Source organism: Aethalodelphis obliquidens, unplaced genomic scaffold, assembly GCF_003676395.1.
Source record: "Aethalodelphis obliquidens isolate GAN/ISIS:26980383/991018 unplaced genomic scaffold, ASM367639v1 scaffold60, whole genome shotgun sequence".
NCBI classification, from domain to species: domain Eukaryota; kingdom Metazoa; phylum Chordata; class Mammalia; order Artiodactyla; family Delphinidae; genus Aethalodelphis; species Aethalodelphis obliquidens.
Genome location: NW_020838004.1, coordinates 11,367,586 through 11,391,269, shown reverse-complemented (window position 1 = coordinate 11,391,269; position 23,684 = coordinate 11,367,586). Strand labels below are relative to the sequence as shown.

Sequence of the window (23,684 nt, the reverse complement as noted above, 5' to 3'; positions counted from 1 at the left end):
TGTTCTCTCTATAAATTATATACATTTGTTTTCCAAACACATAAAATTTATGTGTGTGTATGTATAGGTAGATATAAATATCATGAAGTCATAGTCATAATAGTATATTACAATAACAACTGAAAACTATGTATTCTAATTTAGAATGGAGATAATTTCTCATAAAACAAAGTTGATATAATGGTCCTAGCAAGATTTGGTATAATAACTATATGTTTGTTTGCTACAGGGAAATCAAAATTGTCTGACGCGTTATCTCTTCTAAGACTTTAAGGAAGTCTTAGAAGAGACATTGTTGAACAAAAAAGTCTATCTTTTCATTCATAATGCAAAAGAGCTTTTTTAATTGAAAATGTCTGATAACACAAAGGGTAATAATGCACAGAAAAAGAAATCTAATAGTGAAGAAAACCTGTATACAAAAATGCACATTACTTCTATACTAAATGATTTGGAATTTTTTATCACTCTAAATTCCCCTTGACCCTAACCCCCCATCCCCACTAATTGTCTGTCATCTTCCTTTTCAGATAAAACTTTCCACAGAGTACTCTAAAATTATACTGTGTTCACTGCCACAACTTCCATTTGATCTTTAACTTACTGCTATCTGGCTTCTACCTCTACTGTTCCAATGTACTGCTTTTGCTAGTGATTAACTAATTGACCTAATTGCAGACCTAGACACTTCTTGACCACTATCTTTCCTGACTTTAGTTCCCTTTATTTCCATATCATCATACATTTCTGGTTATTTTCTGACTTCTCTGGTTGTTTCTTCTCAGGGTCTTTTTGAGCTCTTCTCTCTTTGCTTGGATATGCTGGAATTTTTGAGAGTTATGTCATCCTCTTCTTTGCTTATATATCCATACTCTGTGTAATCTTATTTATACTGTCTGTGTGATCTTATCTGTATCTGTATCTGAGTGAAGGGTTAACAAAATCCATCCTCTGTGGACCAATTCAACTTTGGGTTAATTTTCTAACTCTGTTCCCTGGATTACTAGCAGGACTTGAACTGTGTTTCAGGCACATTGACTATGTAAAAAATGACCCTTTATTGGTAAACTCTATCTGTACTGGGACAACTGTGAATAAATCATAGATACCTGGTAGGAAGCTATAGCTTTAGGTTTCCCTGAGTGTGGTAATTCTTATAACTGGACATATCTCTTGCATGGAAACTATTCATATAGAGCCATTACAAGAAATATTGGCTTCTGTTTGGAACATGGGATTTCTAACCCAGGGTGGCTGTCTGCTCATTGTGATGTCATCACTTGTGGGAATAGGGGCACAGCAAAGATCAGCACTTTGACTGTTTTGTGGCATGCCATGAGAAGTCCTCCTGTTGAAGAATGTTGCCTATCGACATGCAATGTTTTATGTCTTCTAATTGAGGCAAACCTGGTCTATTGTAGTCATGGGAGTTTGATTGTTTAACTGAACCAAGACCCCCACTGGTGGGTATTGAACCATGGCTTTAACTTTATCCATTCATTGACAGCTATCATATCTATATTCACGGCCCAGACATCTTACAAATGAGAAATTGACTCCAGAGTAGCCCATAAGTATCTCAAACTCACAGTTTATCATCATCCTTCCAGTTACTCTCTCTCTTAAACCTCTTTGTACTGAATGGTCCTTATTTTGTTACATGGTTTCACTATCCATTAACTGACCAAACTCCATCTCCAGAGTCATCCTTGATTCCTCCCATTCACTTTTCAGTTCTTAAAAAATTACCAAATCACATTGATTCTACCTCCTAAACAGGTCTTAAGAAGCCATTGTTTTCATTAAATAAAGTACCATTTTATCTGATTTTCCCACTTTTAGTCTTACCTTACTCTTTCTCATTCTGGCAATATTTCTAAAATGTAAATGTTATATGCTTTCTTCAAATTTTTCAGCAATTGTTTTTAGGACAAACTCCTTAACAAGGCTCTTCATGATTTAACTCATGGTTTCCTTTCTAAACAACCTAACTGCCTACAATTTCTCACTGTACACACTAGTCAAAATGAACTACCTATGAACTTATGGTTACCAGCAGGGAAGGGTGGGGTGGAGGGATAGACTTGGGATTGACATGTATGCACTACTTTATTTAAAATAGATAACCAACAAGGACCTACTGTATAGCACAGGGAACACTGCTCAATATTCTGTAATAACCTAAATGGGAAAATAAATTGCAAAAGAATAGATACATGTATATGCATGACTGAATCACTTTGCTGTACATCTGAAACTAACACAACAATGTTAATCAACTATGCTCCAATATAAAATAAAATTAAATTAAAAACAAACAAAAAACCCCACAAAATGAATGACCTACTTTCAGCTCCCTTAATACAACATGTCCTTTCATACCTTCTTTCCTTTTCATGCACTACTTGTTCCCTCTTTCTGGAGTTCCCTCTTTCTGGAGTTCCCTCTCAATGTCTCTGATGAATATCTTTCTCATCTATTAAACTTCAGGTCAAGTTTATATCCTCTGAGAAGTTTTCATTATGCCAGTGATGTTTCTGTATTCAAAGTATTTATTGAATACCTCCAACATGCATAGCACTGAGCTAAGCACCATAGGGAATATCTGCATGTGTAAGATTTAGCCATTGTTCTCTACAATACTACAATCTGGTTGGGGAGACATAAGTACACATAAAAATTGAGCAACATACACAATCAGGACTTTAAAATTTATTTCCATAGCCTTGACCTCTTGTTTCATCTTAGGTCAAACTGGTTTTATACATTTCTACTTGGATATTTACTCCCTAAACTCAGAAGGCTCAAATGACGTTTAATAATATCTTGCCAAACCTGTACGTTTTCATTACATTCTTTTTAATTTTTAAATTCATCAAGTTCCCTCAATTATCAAAGACTCAAAATTTCAGGTTCTTTTGATTTTTCTGTTTTTTTCATTTTCATTATTCCACCATACACCAAGGTCATAATCTAGTCTTTCCATGAAATACCTTTTCCTTCTGTCTTTCTTTTCTATTTCACTACCACTCTTTTAACATAGGTCCTTTTAAACTCATGGCTGGATACCTCTTGATTTTCCTGCACTGTTTTATCCAAACTCCAGTTGTTTTTTTTTTTACTATCAAGGGACATTTTATTCTATATGAAACCTATCACATTACTCTTATTTTTTAAAATTAATTTATTTTTTGTTGATCTATAATATTGTGTTAAATTCAGGTATATGGCAACTGATTCAGTATTTTTGCAGATTATGCTCCATTACAGGTAAGATAATGGGCACAATTTCCTATGCTATACAGTATATTCTTATTGTTTATCTATTTTATATATAGTAGTTTGTATCAGCTAATCTCATATCCTTAACTTGTCCTTCCCCCCCTCTCCTCTGGCAACCATAAGTTTGTTTCTCTATCTGTGTGTCTTTATGTTTTGCATGTACATCCATACGTATTATTATTTAGATTTCACATGTAGGTAATATCATACAGTATTTTGTCTTTGTCTGACTTACTTCATTAAGCATTGTATCCTCTAGGTCCATCCATGTTGCTGCAAATGGCAGAATTTCATTCTTTTTTATGGCTGAGTAATATTCCACCACATATATAAAACACATCTTCTTAATCCAATCATCTGGGAACCTGGGATGCTTCCATGTCTTGGCTATTGTAAACGGTGCTGCTATGAACATTGGGGTGCGTGTATGTTTTTGAATTAGTGATTTCATTTTTTCCAGATATATACCCATGAGTGGAATTACTGGATCATACGGTAGTTCTATTTTTAGTTTTTTGAGGAATCTCCATACTGTTTCCCATGGTGGTTGCACCAGTTTACATTCCCACCAATAGTGTACTAGGGTTCCCTTTTCTCCACATCCTCTTCAATATTTGTTATTTGTATACATTTTGATGATGGCCATTCTGACAGGTGTAAGGTGATACGTCATTGTGGTTTTGATTTGCATTTCTCTACTAAGTCGAAAGTGATGTTGAGCATCTTTTCATATGCCTGTTGGCCATCTATATGTCTTCTTTGGAAAAACATCCATTCAGGTCTTCTGTCTGTTTTTTGATTGGGTTGTTTCTTTTTGCTGTATTGAGTTGAGTTGTATGAGCTGTTTATATATTTTTGCTATTAACCCCTTACCCCTTGTAAAAAATATTTACAAATATTTTCTCCCATTGAGTAGGTTGTCTTTTTGCTTTGTCTATGGTTTCCTTTGTTGTGCAAAGGGTTTTATGTTTAATTAGATCCAATCTGTTTATTTTTGCTCTTATTTCCTTTGCTTTAGGAGACAGATCCAAAAAAATATTGCTATAATTTACATCAAAGAGCATTACCCTTACGTTTTCTTCTAGGAGTTTTATGGTTTCCAGTATTACATTTAGGTCTTTAATCCATTAAGAGTTTATTTTTGCATACAGTGTTAGAGAATGTTTTAATTTCATTCTTTTACATGTAGCTGTCCAGTTTTCCCTGGACTATGTGTCTTTTCTCCGTTGTATATTCTTGCCTCCTTTGTCATTGGTTAATTGACCATAAGTGTGTGGGTTTATTTCTGGGCTCTCTGTTCTGTTCCATTCCATTAATCTATGTGTCTGTTGTTGTGCCAATACCACATTGTTTTGATTACTGTAGCTTTGTAGTATAGTCTGAAGTCTGGGAGGGTTATGCCTCTAGCTTTGTTCTTTTTACTCAGGATTGCTTTGGCAATTCAGCATCTTTTGTGATTCTATATAAGTTTTAGGATTATTTGTTCTAGTTCTATGAAAAATGTCATGGGTATTTTGATAGAGAGTGCTTAAATCTGTAGATTGCTTTGGGTAGTATGTCTATTTTAATAATATCACTCCCTCCAACCCAAGAGCATGGGATATCTTTCCATTTTTTTGGATCATCTTCAATTTCCTTTATCAGTGTTTTATAGTTTTCAGAGTACAGGTCTCTCACCTCCTTGGTTAAGTTTATTCCTAAGTATTTTATTTTCTTATGTGATTATAAACAGGATTGTTTACTTTCTCTTTCTGATATTTCATTACTAGTGTATAGAAAGACAACAGATTTCTGTATATTATTCTTGTATCCTGCAACCTTTCTGAATACATCAGTTCTAATAGTTCTTCGGTGGAGACTTTAGGGTTCTCTATATAGAGTGTCATGTCATCTGCAAATAGTGACAGTTTTACCTCTTCCTCTTAAAATCTGCATATATTTTATTACTTTTTCTTGTCTGATTGCTGTGGTTAGGACTTCCAACACTACGTTAAACAGAAGTAGCAAAAGTGGGCATTCTTTGTCTTGTTCCTGATTTTAAAGAAAAACTTTCATTTTTCATAATTGAGTATGATTTGGCTGTGGGTTTGTCATAAATGAACTTTATTATGTTGAGATATGTTCCCTCCATACAAACTTTGATGAGAGTTTTTATGATAAATATTGAATTTTGTTAAATATTTTTTCTGTATCTATAGAGACAATCATAATTTTTATCTTTCCTTTTCTAAATGTGGTGGATCCTAGTGATTGATTTGTGAATGTGAACAACTCTTGTGACCCTGGAATAAATCCAACTTGATCATGATATATGATCCTTTTTATGTATTGTTGGATTCAGTTTGTGAATATTTTGTTGAAGATTTCTGCATCTATATTCATCAAAAATACTGGCCTGTAATTTAATTTCTTTGTAGTGTCTTTGCATGGTTTTGGTATCACAGTAAGTGTGGCCTTGTAGAATGAATCTGGGAGTGTTCTATCCTCTTAAAGTTTTGGAATAGTTTGATTAGGACAGTTATTAGTTCTTCTTTATACATTTGATAGAATTCCCCTGTGGAGCTGTCCCATCCTGGAATTTTGATTGCTGGGAGTCTTTTTTTAATTGCAAATTTTATTTCACATCTAGTGACTGGTCTGTTCAAATTGTCTGTTTCTTCTTGACTCAGTTTTTGTAAGCTCTATGTTTGTAGAAATTTGTCCATTTCTTCTAGGTTGTCCAGTTTGTTGGCTATAACTGATCATAGTATTCTCTTATGGTTTTATTTTTTTAACATCTTTATTGAAGTATTATTGCTCTACAATGGTGTGTTAGTTTCTGCTTTATAACAAAGTGAATCAGTTATACATATACATATGTTCCCATATATCTTCCCTCTTGCATCCCTCTCTCTCTCACCCTCCCTATCCAAACACTCTAGGTGGTCACAAAGCACCGAGCTGATCTCCCTGTGCTATGTGGCTGCTTCCCACTATCTATTTTACGTTTGGTAGTGTATATATGTCCATGCCACTCTCTTTGGCACAGCTTACCCTTCCCCATCTGCATATCCTCAAGTCCATTCTCTAGTAGATCTGTGTCTTTATTCCCTTCTTGCCCCAGGTTCTTCATGACCTTTTTAATTTTTTTTCTTAGATTCCATATATATGTGTTAGCATACGGTATTTCTTTTCCTCTTTCTGACTTACTTCACTCTGTATGACAGACTCTAGGTTCATCCACCTCACTATAAATAACCATTTCGTTTCTTTTTATGGCTGAGTAATATTCCATTGTATATATGTGCCACATCTTCTTTATCCATTCATCCATTGATGGACACTTAGGTTGTTTCCATCTCCTGGCTATTGTAAATAGAGCTGCAATGAACATTTTGGTACATGACTCTTTTTGAATTATGGTTTTCTCAGGGTATATGCCCAGTAGTGGGATTGCTGGGTCGTATGGTAGTTCTACTTTTAGTTTTTTAAGGGACCTCCATACTGTTCTCCATAGTGGCTGTACCAATTCACATTTCCACCAGCAGTGTTCCCTTTTTTCCACACACTCTCCAGGATTTATTGTTTCTAGATTTTTTGATGATGGCCATTCTGACCAGTGTGAGATGATATCTCATTGTAGTTTTGATTTGCATTTCCCTAATGATTAATGATGTTGAGCATTCTTTCATGTGTTTGTTGGCAGTCTGTATATCTTCTTTGGAGAAATGTCTGTTTAGGTCTTTTGCCCATTTTTGGATTGGGTTGTTTTTTTGTTATTGAGCTGCATGAGCTGCTTGTAAATTTTGGAGATTAATCCTTTGTCGGTTGCTTCATTTGCAAATATTTTCTCCCATTCTGAGGGTTGTCTTTTGGTCTTGTTTATGGTTTTCTTTGCTATGCAAAAGCTTTTGTTTCATTAGGTCCCATTTGTTTATTTTTGTTTTTATTTCCATTTCTCTAGGAGGTGGGTCAAAAAGTATCTTGCTGTGATTTATGTCATAGAGTGTTCTGTCTATGTTTTCCTCTAAGAGTTTGATAGTTTCTGGCCTTACATTTAGGTCTTTAATCCATTTTTAGCTTATTTTTGTGTATGGTGTTAGGGAGTGATCTAATCTCATACTTTTACATGTACCTGTCCAGTTTTCCCAGCACCACTTATTGAAGAGGCTGTCTTTTCTCCACTGTACATTCCTGCCTCCTTTATCAAAGATAAGGTGACCATATGTGCATGGGTTTATCTCTCATCTTTCTATCCGGTTCCATTGATCTATATTTCTGTTTTTGTGCCAGTACCATATTGTCTTGATTACTGTAGCTTTGTAGTATAGTATGAAGTCAGGGAGTCTGATTCCTCCAGCTCCAGTGTTTTTCCTCAAGGCTGCTTTGGCTATTCGGGGTCTTTTGTGTCTTCATACAAATTTTAAGATTTTTTGTTCTAGTTCTGTAATAAATGCCATTGGTAATTTGATAGGGATTGTGTTCAATCTGTAGATGGCTTTGGGTAGTATAGTCATTTTCACGATGTTGATTCTTCCAATCCAAGAGCATGGTTTATCTCTCCATCTCTTTTTATCATCTTTAATTTCTTTCATGAGTGTCTTATAGTTTTCTGCATAGAGGTCTTTTACCTCCTTAGGTAGGTTTATTCCTAGGTATTTTATTCTTTGTGTTGCAATGGTAAATGTGAGTGTTTCCTTAATTTCTCTTTCAGATTTTTCATCGTTAGTGTATAGGAATGCAAGAGATTTCTGTGCATTAATTTTGTATCCTGCAACTTTACCAAATTCATTGATTAGCTCTAGTAGTTTTCTGGTGGCATCTTTAGGATGCTCTGTGTATACTATTATGTCATCTGCAAACAGTGACACTTTTACTTCTTCTTTTCCAATTTGTATTCCTTTTATTTCTTTTTCCTCTCTGATTGCCGTGGCTAGGACTTCCAAAACTATGTTGAATAATAGTGGCAAGAGTGGACATTCTTGTCTTATTCCTGATCTTAGAGGAAATGCTTACAGTTTTCACCATTGAGAATGATGTTTTCTGTGGGTTTGTCATATATGGCCTTTATTATGCTGTGGTAGGTCCCCTGTATGCCTACTTTCTGGAGAGTTTTTTTATTATATATCGGTGTTGAATTTTGTCAAAAGCTTTTTCTGCATCTACTGAGATGATCATATGGTTTTTATTCTTCAATTTGTTAATATGGTGTATCACATTGATTGATTTGTGTATATTGAAGAATCCTTGCATCCCTGGGATAAATCCCACATGATCATGGTGTATGATCCTTTTAATGTGTTGTTGGATTCTGTTTGCTAGTGTTTAGTTGAGGATTTTTGCATCTATATTCATCAGTGATATTGGTCTGTAATTTTTTTTTTTTTTTGGTAGTATCTTTGTCTGTTTTTGGTATCAGGGTGATGGTGTTCTCATAGAATGAGTTTGGGAGTGTTCCTTCTTCTGCAAGTTTTGTGAAGATTTTGAGAAGAATAGGGGTTAGCTCTTCTCTAACTGATAGAATTCACCTGTGAAGTCATCTGGGTCCTGGACTGTTGTTTGGAAGATTTTTAATCACAGTTTCAATTTCATTACTAGTGATTGGTCTGTTTATATTTTCTATTTCTTCCTGGTTCAGTCTTGGAAGGTTGTACCTTTCTAAGAATTTGTCCATTTCCTCCACGTTGTCCATTTTACTGGCATAGAGTTGCTTGTAGCAGTCTCTTAGGATGCTTTGTATTTCTGCGGTGTCTGTTGTAACTTCTCCTTTTCCATTTCTAATTTTATTGATTTGAGTCCTCTCCCTCTTTTTCTTGATGAGTGTGGCTAATGATTTATCAATTTTGTTTATCTTCTCAAAGAATCAGCTTTTAGTTTTATTGATTTTTGTTATTGTTTTCTTTGTTTCTATTTCATTTATTTCTGCTCTGATCTTTAGAATTTCTTTCCTTTTACTAACTATGGGTTTTGTTTGTTCTTCTTTCTCTAGTTCCTTTAGGTGTAAGGTTAGATTGTTTATTTGAGATTTTTCTTGTTTCTTGAGGTAGGCTTTCATTGCTATAAACTTCCCTCTTAGAACTGCTTTTGCTGCATCCCATAGGTTTTGAATCATCGTGTTTTTGTTGTAATTTGTCACTAGATATTTTTTAATTTCCTCTTTGATTTCTTCAGTAATCTCTTGGTTATTTAGTAACGTATTGTTTAGCTTCCATGTGTTTGTGTTTTTTACAGTTTTTCTCATGAAATTGACTTGTAATCTCATAACGTTGTGGTCAGAAAAGATGCTTGATATGATTTCAGTTTTCTCAAATTTACTGAGGCTTGATCTGTTACCCAAGATGTGATCTATCTTCGAGAATGTTCCATGTGCATTTGAGAAGAAAGTGTAATATGTTTTTTTTGGATGGAATGTCATATAAATAGCAATTAAATCTATCTGGTCTATTGTGTCATTTAAAGCTTGTGTTTCCTTATTAATTGTCTGTCTGGATGATCTCTCCATTGGTGTAAGTGAGGTGTTAACATCCCCCACTATTATTGTGTTACTGTTGTTTTCCTCTTTTATAGCTGTTAGCAGTTGCCTTATGTATTGAGGTGCTTCTATGTTGGGTGTATATATATTTACAGTTGTTCTATCTTCCTCTTGGATTCATCACTTGAACATTATGTAGTGTCCTTCATTGTCTCTTGTAACATTCTTTATTTTAAAGCCTATTTTATCTGAAATGAGTATTGCTACTACAGCTTTCTTTTGACTTCCATTTGCATGCAATATCTTTTTCCATCTCTTCACTTTCAATCTGTATGTGTCCCCAGGTCTGAAGTGGGTCTCCTGTAGACAGCATATATATGGGTCTTGTTTTTGTATCCATTCAGCGAGCCTGTGTCTTTTGGTTGCAGCATTAATCCATTCATGTTAAAGGTAATTATCCATACGTATGTTCATATTACCATTTTCTTAATTGTTATGGGTTTGTTTTTGTAGGTCCTTTTCTTCTTTTGTGTTTCCCACTTAGAGAATTTCCTTTAGTATTTGTTTCAAAGCTCGTCTGGTGGTGCTGAATTGTCTTAGCTTTTGCCTGTCTGTAAAGCTTTTGATTTCTCCTTTGAATCTCAATGAGATCCTTGCTGGGGAGAGTAATCTTGGTTTCAGATTTTTCCCTTTCATCACTTTAAGTGTATCATGCCACTCCCTTCTGGCTTGTAGAGTTTCTGCTGAGAAATCAGCTGTTAACCTTATGGGAGTTCCCTTGTATGTTATTTTTCATTTTTCCCTTGTTGCTTTCAATAAGTTTCCTTTGTCTTTAATTTTTTGTAAATTTGATTACTATGTGTCTTTGCATGTTTCTCCTTGGGTTTATCCTCCCTGGGACTCTCAGCGCTTCCTGGACTTGGGTGGTTATTTCCTTTCCCATGTTAGGGAAGTTTTCGACTATAATCTCTTCAAATATTTTCCCGGGTCCTTTCTCTCTCTCTTCTCCTTCTTGGACCCCTGTAATTAGAATGGTGGTGTATTTAATGTTGTTCCCAAAGTCTCTTAGGCTGTCTTCATTTCTTTTCATTCTTTTTTCTTTATTCTGCTCTGCGGTAGTTATTTCCACTATTTTATCTTCCAGGTCACTCACCCATACTTCTGTCTCAGTTATTCTGCTATTGATTCCTTCTAGTGTATTTTTCATTTCAGTTATTGCATTGTTCATCTCTGTTTGTTTGTTCTTTAATTCTTGTAGGTGTTTTTTCTTTAATTTTTCTAGGTCTTTGTTAAACATTTCTTGCATCTTCTCGATCTTTGCCTCCATTCTTTTTCCGAGGTCCTTGATCATCTTCACTATCATTTTTTTGCATTCTTTTTCTGGAAGGTTGCCTATCTCCACTTCATTTTTTTTTGTTTTTCTGGGGTTTTATATTGTTCCTTTACCTGGTACATAGCTCTCTGCCTTTTCACCTTGTCTATCTTTCTGTGAATGTGGTTTTTGTTCCATAGCCTGCAGGACTGTAGTTCTTCTTGCTTCTGCTGTCTGCCCTCTAGTGGATGAGGCTATTGAAGAGGCTTGTGTAAGTTTCCTGATGGGAGGGACTGATGGTGGGTAGAGCTGGGGGTTGCTGTGCTGGGCAGAGCTCAGTAAAACTTTAATCAGCTTGTCTGCTGATGGGTGGGGCTGGGTTCCCTCCCTGTTGGTTGTTTGGCCTGAGGCGATCCAACACTGGAGCCTACCCGGCTCTTTGGTGGGGCTAATGGTGGACTCTGGGAGGGCTCACGCGAAGGAGTACTTCCCAGAACTTCTACTGCCAGTGTCCTTTTCCTCACGGTGAGCCACAGCCACCCCCCACCTCTGCAGAAGACCCTCCAACAGTAGCAGGTCTCGTTCAGTCTCCTATGCGGTCACTGCTCCTTCCCCTTGGTCCCAGTGTGCACACTACTTTGTGTGTGCCCTCCATGAGAGGAGTCTCTGTTTCCCCCATCCTGTCGAAATCCTGCAATCAAATCTCTCTAGCTGTCAAAGTCTGATTCTCTAGGAATTCCTCCTCCCATTGCCAGACCCCCAGGTCGGGAAGCTTGACGTTGGGCTTAGAACCTTCATTCCAGTGGGTGGACCTCTGTGGTATGAGTGTTCTCCAGTTTGTGGGTCACCCGCCCAGCAGTTATGGGATTTGATTTTATTGTGATTGAGCACCTCCTACTGTCTCATTGTAACTTCTCCTTTGACTTTCAATATGGGGTATTTTTTCGGTGAGTTCCAATGTCTTCCTGTCAATGATTGTTCAGCAGTTAGCTGTGATTCCGATGCTCTCACAAGAAGGAGTGAGCACACGTCCTTCTACTCCGCCATCTTGAACCAATCTTTCTGTCAGTTTCTTTTTTGTATGTAGATTCATTTGCATTATTTTTTAGATTCCATGTGTATGTGATATCATTATTTCCTTCCTTCTGCTGACTTTGGGCCTTGTTTGTTCTTTGTCTAATTCTTTTACATGGTAGGTTAGGTTGTTTGAGATTTTCCTTATTTCTCGAGGAAGGCCTGTTTTGCTATGAATTTCCTTCTTAGAACTGCTTTTGCTGTATCCCCCAAATTTTGGAAAGTTGTTTTCTACTTTCATTTGTTTTGAGGTATTTTTTGATTTACTCTTTGATTTCATCATTGACCCTTGGTATTTAGTTGCATGTTGTTTAGTCTCCATGTGTTTGTTCTTTTCTGTTTTTCTTTCTGTAGTTGATTTCTAATTGATACCACTGAGATTGAAAGAAATGCTTGATATAATGTCTATCCTCTTAAATTTGTTGAGGCTTGTTTTGTGACCTAGTATGTGATATATCCTGGAGAACATTGCATGTGCACTTCAAAAGAATGTGTATTCTGCTGGTTTTGGATGAAATGTCCTGAAGATATCAGTTAAGTCCAACTAGTCATGCTGTGTCATTTAGGACCACTATTGCCTTATTGATTTTCTTTCTAGATGATCTGTCCATTGATATCCATGGGGTGTTAAAGTCTCCTACAATTATTGTACTATTGTCAATTTCTCCCTTTATGTCTGTTAGTATTTTCTTTATACATTTAGTTGCTCTGGTATTGGGTGTGTATATGTTAAAGAGTATATATCCTCTTCTTGTATTGATCCCTTTAAATCATTATATAATGCTCTTTTTGTCTTTCATTATAGCCTCTGTTTTATTTTGTCTGATAAGAGTATTGCTAGCCCTGCTTTCTTGTCATTTCCATTTGCATGAAATATCCTTTTCTATCCCCTTACTTTCAGTTTGTTTGTGTCTTTTGCCCTGAAGTGAGTCTCTTGTAGGCAGCATATTGAAGGGTCTTGTTCTTTTTTTTTTAACCAATCAGCTATCCTATTTCTTTTGATTAAAGCATTAATCCATTGATATTTAGAGTAATTTATTGATAGGTATGTACTTATTGCCATTTTATTACTTGTTTTCCAGTTGTTTTGTATTTTTTCCTCTGTTGATTTCTTCTTTTTGTTTCTCCCATTATGGTTTGATGATATTCTTTTGTAGTATGCTTGAGTTTCTTTCTTTTTGGTTGTTGTGTATCTATTGTAGGTTTTTGCTTTGTGGTTACCATGGGGTTCATATATGTTAACTCATAATTATATCTACTTGCTTTGAACTCATAGTCATTTAACTTTGAACACATTCTAAAAGATCTACGTTTTTTACTCCCCTCCCCCATATTTTGTTTTTGATGTATTTTTTACAGCTTCATGTTTATCCCATAAGTATTTATTGTAGTAGGAGTTGCTTTTACAACTTTTTGTCTTTTAATCTATGTACTGGCTTATTTAAGTGATCTTCAATCCCCATACATATGTCTTTCCTATTGGGATTTTTCCCTTTCTGATAGATTCTTACTTCTTTTCCATTTTGAGAAGACCCATCAACATTTCTTTTAGGGTAGGTTTAGTATTGCTGAATTCTTTTAGTTTTTGCTTGTCTGAGAAGTTCTTTATCTCACCTTCTATTCTAAATGATAATCTTGCTGGGTAGACAATCTTAGGTTGCAGGTTCCTCTGCCTTTTTACTGTATTTAACTTTCTGTATCTCTATGATTTTGGGTGAAACAGTTACCTATTGTGGTCTTGAAGGGGTGTTCTTATGTGGGTGTGTCCCTATGCAGACTGTGTGTGCCCAGTGCATTTGGTGGATTTGATGTGGATGCCAGTCATATCTTTCCTCATGGTATGCTGGCCTCTATCACCTTGGTAGGGAATGTGGCTAGTAATGGAGGAGTTAGAGCCTGTACTTCCACTCTGCTTAGTGGTCATCACTGCCCTGTCAGGGGTGAGATCTGCTCTGAAGTTGCTGAAGCAGAGGCCCTGAGATTTCAGCTCAAGCTGGTTCTGCTTCCTTTAAGTGTGTGTTTTTCCTTCTTCTTGCACTGGGCCTTTGACCCAAAGGTGGGGAGTGCTGAAGCAAATGGGGCTCAGGTGCTTATAGAGGGCTGATATGCTGCCCTGTAGGCATCTGTGACTCCACTCAGATGTAGCCTAAGTTTGCATCTTTTCCCCTGTTGTGATCGTCTCAGATCTAGTGTAAGGCTATGGCATGGAGTGGGAGGGGTTGGAGCGTTTGCTTGTCTGGAACTGGGGAGCATGGAATGGTGGTCATGGGAGTTCAAGCACCTGCACTGCCATCAGAAATCTGGGCTGCTTCTGGGGTGCTGTTTAAGTAACTGCCAACAATGGACACTGTTCCACTTAGACCACACCCCAGACCCTAGGTAGCCTCTGCATCTTTAGATTGAGTCTTTTCCCAGGTCCTGTCTGGCCTAGATCCAGCGCCAAGCTGTGGCTTGGAGTGAGCAGGGCTTGACATTCACTCGGCTCAGACTGGGGGGTGTGGCAAGGCAGCAGCCATGAGGGCACACCTTTCTCTGCCCTGTCTGGTGGTAAGCTAACACTTGCACACTCCTCATGAGTGGAGTCTAGGCTTCTCTAGCCTTTCAGTTGTTCTCCAAGCAGCCAAAGGGGCTTGTCTCCTATATGTAGGACCCCAGGAGGGGGACGTCCAGTCTGTGGCTTGACCCACTCACTTCCCAGGGTGAATGTCTGCCTGTGTGATCTCCCTTTTCCTCTTAGTCCTCTCCCAGAGGCACAGGCCTCTTACCTGATGCTTTTCTTGCCATCTTAGCCAATTACATGTGTATCTTTCTTACAGCCTTGGTTGTATAGGAGTCCTTCTACATGTTTCCAGTTAGTTTTCCATTAGAATTGTTCCACATGTGGATGTATTTTTGAATTCTTTGTCAGGGGAGGTAAGCTCACATCCTCTTCATCTCCCACCTTCCCTACTCCAATTCTTACACTTCTATTTGATCAATATTCTTAAACTCTTATTTATGTCTCTTCTCTGCTGTGAAAAGGCATTTTCATTTTTTCTTCTCTCATCTTTTCCTTCTAACCACTGAAAATATTTTTATTCTTTGTCAGATTTATCCTTTTCTCACTATACAAAATAGTACTATTTTAGTTTAGGCAGTAATGATCTATCCCTTGGATTAGCCCATTAAGTTTTTTTAGTCTCCTTGCTTCCAATTTCTTTCCACTCTTTTCATTCTCCAACATTCATACCAATTATCTTTCAGTAATAATAAAGAGGATTATATCACTTCATGCTTAAAAACCTCCACTGATTCTCTACTAGTTATAGGATAGAAATTAAAAGTTCCTAGACATACAAGCATTTCATATCTGATCTCAATCTACATTTCTAGATAATCTCCTGTCCTACCAGCAACACATACTACAGTCCTGCCACTCTGAACAAGTTCTATTTCCTTAGGTGTCTTTGTCTTTTACAACAATGTAGGCCTGAACATGCCTAAAATCAACCTATGCTACTTTAGAAGACAATGGGTACTCATTCTTTAAGTCTCCTCTCCAACGTCAAATTTCATAATTCTTTATCATTTTGCTAGTATTTCTGTAACTGTAACTACCATTAAAGAGTATTATAATGTAACTGCAAACCCTTCTTGGGCAGAGGACCATATCTCTTTCATATGTATAACCCTTGCTAATCAATGTCCGAATAATAGGTACTTAAGACACTTAATATTTTTATTCTCTACTTTTCTAGACTGCAATTCTGTTACTCATCAGTTTGACATCCATATTTAAACATGATAACATCTCTTCCATCTTAAGGGAAAAAGCCATATCTTGGCCCTATATCCCCTCTGGCTATTGTTCTACAGTTCTTTTCCTTTCACAGCCAAGCTACTCTTGGTATTTTTTCTTTCTTGCTCTCCATTTCTTTCCAACTCATCACAATCTCTTTTCTGTCCCTATCCCTCCACTGAAATTTCTCTGACAAAAGTTGCCAGTGTGACTTTTTTGTTATGAAGTATAGTGGACACATTGCCTCTAAGCTGGATATTTTTTCTTTGCCCCTCCTGATTCACTTCCCATACTTCTCTACTTGTCTCTGCTAGGCAGAGACCAAATGATCCCTTGCCTTTTGATTTATGGCTGACTTTGTTCCTCTGGCTTCCTCTCTTCTGGGCTTGGTTTAGTAGTGGCAATGTTACTCTACCTAGCAGCCCTCTCGTATAGCTATAGCTCTTTTCAGTTCAGGTCTGTGGTGGTAATACTGACTTTGTTGTCAGTTCTAGGGTTGCTTCATCATCCACTGTTGGCTTCCCAGTCTCCTTACTAACCTTTTTTCATTACCCCTTTTAAACATTACATGTTTTCTGCCAGTATCCTGATACAAACTTTTTTTTTTTCAAACTTTTTATTTTACTGATTCCCTAGAAGCCATTTGATCTCTGTAAACTGCTTTTTTCCCCATGAAAGTCTGTATTTCCTTAGTTCTACCTTCTCTCACTATATAGTCCTGTATCAACCATTCTGTTCCTATCTGTAGGCTTCTCTTTTTTTCACTTCCTTAAATGTTACTGTTCTTTCGTGTTCTAACCTAGTTCTGTTGTCATAGTATATGATCTCCACAGGTGATCTCATCCATTGTTTTGGCTTCAAATGTCTTAAGCCTAGATCTTTCTCTTGAGCTCTAGACCCATATAATTTCAATTACATATATTGAAATAGCCTCCTGTTTTGTCCTCTTTCAATCAGTTATCAACACTTGTTCACAATAGATTGGAAAGATATGTTAAAAAAGAAAAGTTGATCTTATCTCCCATCTGCTCAAATCCTTAACTTCTCCTAAATGCTCAGGATAAAGTTTATATTCCTTAGCATGTAGGTCATTTACCTCTCCAATCTCACATCTAGTGAGCTATTGGTATTCTGCATTCTATTATTCAGCCATCTCTGACTCCTAGAACACATCATTCCTTCTGTTACTCTTGGCCTTTCCACATGCTCATCCCTCTGTCTGGAATACCAACTATCCACTTGTTTCATGATTAACTCCTATTTTCTTCAAAGTTTTGCTGAAGAGTTTTTTATTCCATGAAGTCTTTCTTGAACTATAATAAAGACTGAATGAATTTAATCGTTCTTAGATCTGATCAAGGGAACTATTTGCCACAGGTATTCTAAAAATGGAAGTACTTTAGTAAATAACATTATAAACAGGTAAAATATTAACATAAATTACATATGAATTGTAGACATCATTACATAAATTAATATTAAATATTATTATCATTACCCATTTGGTACTGTTCTATACTTTTTGAAGCATTATTTTACTTCTCTCCTAGATTATACTCTTGGGATTATATTTTTGAATATTACACTTCTCCATATCCCCTTCTCAATGCCTGATATAATGCTATGTACATAGTAGGTTCAAGAAACATTTATAATAAATAAATGGAAAATACAGGATGTCAGAGGGTACTCTCTGGTTGGTTGGTCCACCCTATTGCTTCAAGATAATTCATTTAAACTAACCTGGAGAGGAACCAGGAGGGACTGTAGCTTTTTAAAGATATCCAGGAAAGATTTTCAGTGAGGAAAAACCCATTTCTACCATAAAGTTACTCCTCTTACCTAAATTTATATCATTACAACTCAAATTTTTTTTTCTCTCAGTAAAACCAATATCAATATTTTTAAATGGGTTTTATGATAATTCCCATAGAAAAGTACTAACATAGGCAGCATTGTAATACCAAAGACAACAAATTAAAATTCCTTACTCTTGAAGCAGCTTATATTGTACTCTACCTCAATTCAATGTGTGAAAATAAAATAGTAAACTCTAAAACAGAGGTAAGGAGTAACTGATGAAAAGGCCTACAAACTCAGCAACTAGAGAACTATTTAATTATTATATATTAGTAAATTACACATGATAATCATAAATTACTTACCTCCAGCCTATTATTGGTCTGTGGGAAGAGGGAAGGTTTACCTCTGATTTTAAGTTGGATTCCTGAATTTGTTTGAGGGCCTCTTCTAATGGAGGAACTGGTTTTTGAAAAACTAAGGGGATAATAAAGGTCAAATAGTACAGAAGCACTTCATCTTCAACACTCTCTTTATATATAACTTAATTGGTCAATGATAAAATACTACCTTAAAATTTTTGTAAAAAATATTTTTTAGAATAGTGTAAATATTTTAAATGTAGACACCCAATTCCCCAATAAGAAACAGTTACCTCAAAATTATCATCACCAATTTTAAGAATATTTATTTGGAAAAATGAAACATTGAGAAATGTCCAGCCTTTTTAGTGTGGCATGCAAACTCCATGATATCTGATTTCATAGTTCCATAAACTTCTGACAAAATTTATAAATATTCTTATGAAGAAAAGGGGAAGATATAAAAACACCATTTAACATTTATTGAGCATTTACTGTTAAAGACATTATTTTTAAGCACTGTATAAGTATTAACTAATTTAATTCTTACTAAGGCCTTTGAGGCAGATGCTATTTGAATCTCCATTTTGCATCTGAGGAAACTGAAGCATAGAGAAGCTAAGTAACTTGTTCAAGGTCATACATTATATGGACACTCCTCCACATACCACTCTGCACAACCTCTAATCCAACCCTAGATCCCATAAGTATCCACTTTCCCAAGAATTTCCATTGTGCACTTTGGTACACACCTTCTTGTTTCAGTTGAAACATAGCTTCTTTTTAAAGGATATTGCTTTTCCTTCAGCCCTCTTATGGGGAGGCACAAATAACTAAAAATAACTCAACGTCTGAAGGTAGAATAGGTGACTTTCTAGCTCTCCAATGACACTACCAAACTGTTTCCTCCTTTCTTCTTTAAAAAACCCATGTCCTCAGACTTTTCCACTATTATAGTGTTTGTTATTTACCTTAAAATGTTTAAGCAAAACCAGTATATTTTTATGAATGGGTTAGTTCAAACTTGAACTCTAGAGTCAAGGGGTGATTGCATAAAATACAAGTGAAAAATGCACAGTTACAAGATGGTTTGCTGGATATTCTAATCATAAAGGGCCAATCCTCTTGAGGCAGAAACTATCAAGCTTTAGATTTTGATTGTTTTTCTAATTAGCATAATCAATGTCTCAAATGGTTCCTTATTGGAAAAACTAATGGCCAGTTGCACAGCCTGATGAATGTTAAAAATGGATTTTCTTTGTTGAAATTTAAGATACTTAAGTGGACTTTCCTAAAATATTTTAATCACTCTCTACCCTTGCATGAACAGAGAATAAGAATCTAGGGAGGTCTATACCCTATACCCTTACAGATGGTATTGAGGTTTGATCTCTGATTAGTCTTGGCTCCAGCTGTTAAACAGGAATATTTCTGATGGTCCAATACCAGAAGGCACGTAAATTTTGTCTCTGGAATGTGACTGTGTAAGTCTGAGTGAACCTTTCATATAAAGTGTAGTCAAAGCACCTAAAAGGACACAGAACTGGGACTTTATTGAGCTTAGCGAACAAGTAGTACCAATCGTTTTTTGTCTGCTTTGCTAAAAAATGTTTAGTTGTGCTAGACTATAGTCTGAGACTTTGCTTTTATTAACACTCACCACTTACTGTCTATCAAAGAGAACTTAAAAACTACCTTTAAAACTAAGGTAGTTTTACAAACAGTTTACAAACACCCATTACTCTTTCTTGTTGCTGTTGTCTAATGACCTTCTAGTCACTACCTCATACTCACTGATGAAAATTTAAGTTTACATTTTTTGTGTACTTATGGTGTATTCGGGCTTTATTATTTCATTTAAACCACTAGGCTCCTCCTTTCAGTTCTTTTGCTCTAATATTCTAACTCCAACATTCTCTGACTCCAAAAATTTTCTGACCTCATCGGAACTCCCAATCCCTTTTTCGAAGCAAGGGGAAGCATCAGCTATCATGCACGTAGGGTGAACCTTTGGTTTAACTCTCATAATTTGGGAATAAACTAAACCAATAGACAATTAAATAAACAGTTATTTATCATAGCTTTGTTGTTGCTCTTCACTCATGGCATTACATTTTCTTAAAATTTTAATCTAATATTTTGTACAGGTAATATATTCATGTTCAGAAATCAAAAAAATAAAATATACATTTGGAAGTCTTGCTCTTATTGGTCATTTGTGTATTCTATCACTGTTTATGCGAATACAAACATACATAAGTATATATTCTATTTTAAAAAGTTGAAGTATAGTTCATTTACAACACTATATTAGTTTCAGGTGTACAACACAGATATTCAATATTTTTATAGATTATACTCCATTTAACATTATTAAAAAATAATGGCTATATTTCCCTGTGCTGTACAGTATATCCTTGCTGCTTGTCTATTTTATACATAGTAGTTTGTGTCTTTTAACCCAGCAGTCCCCAACCTTTTTGGCACCAGGGACTGGTTTCGTGGAAGACAATTTTTCCACAGATGGGGTTGGGGGGTATGGTTCAGGCAGTAATGCGAGTGATGGGGAGCAATGGGGAGTGGCAGATGAAGCTTCACTCACTTGCCCACTGCTCACCTCCTCCTGTGCGGCCCTGTTCCTAACAGGCTACAGACCAGTAGTGGTCCACGGTCCAGGGGTTGGGGACCCCTGTTTTAACCCATACCCCTATTTGTTCCACCCTTTCACCCTCCACACTGGTAACCACTAGTTTGTTCTTTGTATCTGTAAGGTTATTTCTGTTTTTAAATATACATTCATTTGTTTTCTTTTTTTGATTTTGCATAAGTGATAACAGAGCTTGTCTTTCTCTGACTTATTGCAATAAGGATAATACTCTATAGGTCCATCCACATTGTTGCAAATGGCAGAATTTCATTCTTTTTTGCGGCTAATATTCCATTGTATATATTTTCCCTAATTCAGTTAGAATTCTTATTACTATTGCTTTGAGTTCTTTATCTGGTAAATTATTTCTGTTTCATTATTTGTTTTTTTCTCTTGCTCTTTCAATGGAGACAAATTCTTCTGTCTTCTCATTTTGCTTAACAGTCTCTGTCTCTATGAAATTAGGTGAAACAGCTACCTATTGCTGTCTTGAAGGGGTGTCCTTATGTGGGAGCATCCCTATACAGCCTGTGTGTCCAGTGGTTTTGGTGGGAGGGCTGGATTTGACATGAACACAAGTCATGTATTTCCTCAGGGTGTGCTGGCAGCTATCACTTTGGAAGGATGTGGGGCTGAAGAAGGGGGTGGGGGAGGGCCAGAGCCAGGAGTGAGCTGGGGCTTCCTCTCTGCTCAGGGACTGTCACCGCCTTATTGGGGCCAGGGTCGGGTCCCAAGTTGCTGGAGCAGAAGCCCAGAAGGGTTGGGTCTGAGCTAGCTCTGTTCCATTTAAGTGTGAGCTTCCCCTCTCCCAGCACCAGCACTCTTGCCCCTGACGTAAGCAGTGCTGAAACAAGAGGGGCCAGTGTGAGCTCTTGGTGTGTGACCAGGTGCAGGCTGCAACAGTTTGGCCACATACAGAGTTTGGGCTGCTTTTGATGTGCTGCCTGTGCAAGTGTCCATAATGGCTGCCCTCACCCAAAGGATACCACTTTGGTTCTGAATTGCCTCTGTGTCTCATGGCTGAGCTGTTTCTTTGGTTGTGGCAGCCCTAGTTCCAGTGTGGAGCTGTGACATGAAGTAAGCAGGGATTGAGCATTCACTTGGCTCAGGCTGCGGTGTGCTCCAGAGCAGTTTCAGGAAACCAGTCAGCCACCTGCGCAGTTTCAATATGCCTCTCTGCCCTCTTTTGGGAGTAAGCAAGTGTGCGTGTACTCCCCCCAAACTCAAGTACAGGCTTCCCACAGCCCTCCTGTTAGTCCCACCAGCCCTCCAACCAGCCTAGGGGCTCATCTTCCCTGTGTTGGAGCCCAGGACTGGGGCGCCCAATATGTGGCTGGAACAGAATCACTCACTCCCCAGGGAGGATTTCTGCCTGTGTAATCTCCCTTTTCCTCTGAGTACCCTTCCTGGAGCACAGGTCCCAACCTGATCGCTTCTCTTTCTTTCCTACCCTATTCCATGTGGATCTTTCTTTCAGCCTTGGCTGCACAGGAGTCTTTCTACCAGTTTCCAGTGAGAACTGTTTCACATGTAGATGTATTTTTGATGTGTTTGTTGGGGGAGGTGAGTTCTATGTCCTCCTACTCCACCATCTTGATCTCCTCCCTTAATATATATTCTAATTTCCCTCTTGTCTTACACAGAAGGTAGAATATTATGTATACTGATATGAATCTATGCAATTTGGGGGGCTTCATTAAGAAAAAATACTGCAAAACTACTAATATAAAATTAGATGTAGAGGCCATGACAGTGAAACTGAAACCTTATTGGCTTTATGGTAAATCTATCTCTGCTGGAGTTTGTTCCATATAAGTCCATAAAGAATTTCCCAGTTTTTTAATAGCTGCATTATATTCCATTGAGTGAATGTGTACGTCATTTGTTTTTACTAAAACTCCTCACTTTCTGTACGTAGGCCCTTGGGTAGTCAGCACCCCCTCTGGGGCAAATGATACTCATGAGTGGTGAGTACTCTGAGGCATTTAATACAACTGACCACATCCGCTTTCTTAAAACTACCTTTTCTTTTGCCTCTTATAACAATTTTCTTTTTTTGCTTTTGTTTCCCATCCTACTTTCTTGATAACTACTTTTCAAAATCCATTTTTAGTTTTCATTTCTCTACTTATAATAAATGCTACTGTGCACTAAGGTTCTATTTTAGGCCCTATCTTCAGTCTGCATCTATATCCAATATTTACCTTACCTTTCCACGTGGCTTCCTTTACCAACTATATATCTATTCATCAGTGACTCTTAAATGTAATTTCTATTCCATATCTTTTTCTTAAGTTTCAGATACATATTTCTAGTTGTTGATTTGATTTCCCTATTTGCATGAGTCATGGGAAGCTCAAAATCAATGCATTTAAAACTTAATAATCTTTATCTCTAACCTGATTCTTCTTCTTTACGTGCAACCTTGATTAATATCATCATCCACCAAAATAATTGATTCATTAACCAAGTCCTTACTGAGTGCTAAAAATTTGTGAGGCTATGCGCTAGTTCCTAGGGGCACTGTTCTCCTAGTCTTTCTTCCAGCCATCTTGATAAATTAGTAACTGAATCTATTGATTATATCTCTTGAATATATTACCTCCTGTCTCTATATCCAGTGCAGTGCTTTAATTTAGCAGCTTAACACTTCTTGCCACAAATACTGAAATAGTCTACTACTAGTCTACCTACTTTAATATGTCTCTACTTCAATTCACCTTCCATGTTGTATGGATAATTACCTTTCCAACAAATCTAATTTTAGCACAGACTCTTAGTTTCCTACCTAATATCCATTTTCCCTTTGTTCCTTGGTGACACACCCTATATTGTTAGGGGTGGCAATACAGCCACATTAAAAAAAACAACAACTATATTTTCCAGTCTCCCTTGCAGATGGAGTTGCCAATTAGATATAAGCAGATAGATGGGGGCTTCTAGGAAAACAATTTAAAGGGAGCTCAGAGGTATACCCT

At 36.8% G+C, this 23,684-nt stretch overlaps 1 protein-coding gene across 1 annotated transcript in view; it reads right to left on the bottom strand.

Moving 5' to 3' along the window:
- The window catches only part of CEP126 (centrosomal protein 126), a 165,665-nt gene that overhangs the window by 105,134 nt on the left and 36,847 nt on the right, over nt 1–23,684 (bottom strand). The window contains exon 4 of the mRNA XM_027087788.1: nt 18,063–18,174. Within this exon, the coding sequence (XP_026943589.1) occupies nt 18,063–18,174 (112 nt within the window). The remainder of the gene's footprint in view (nt 1–18,062; nt 18,175–23,684) is intronic.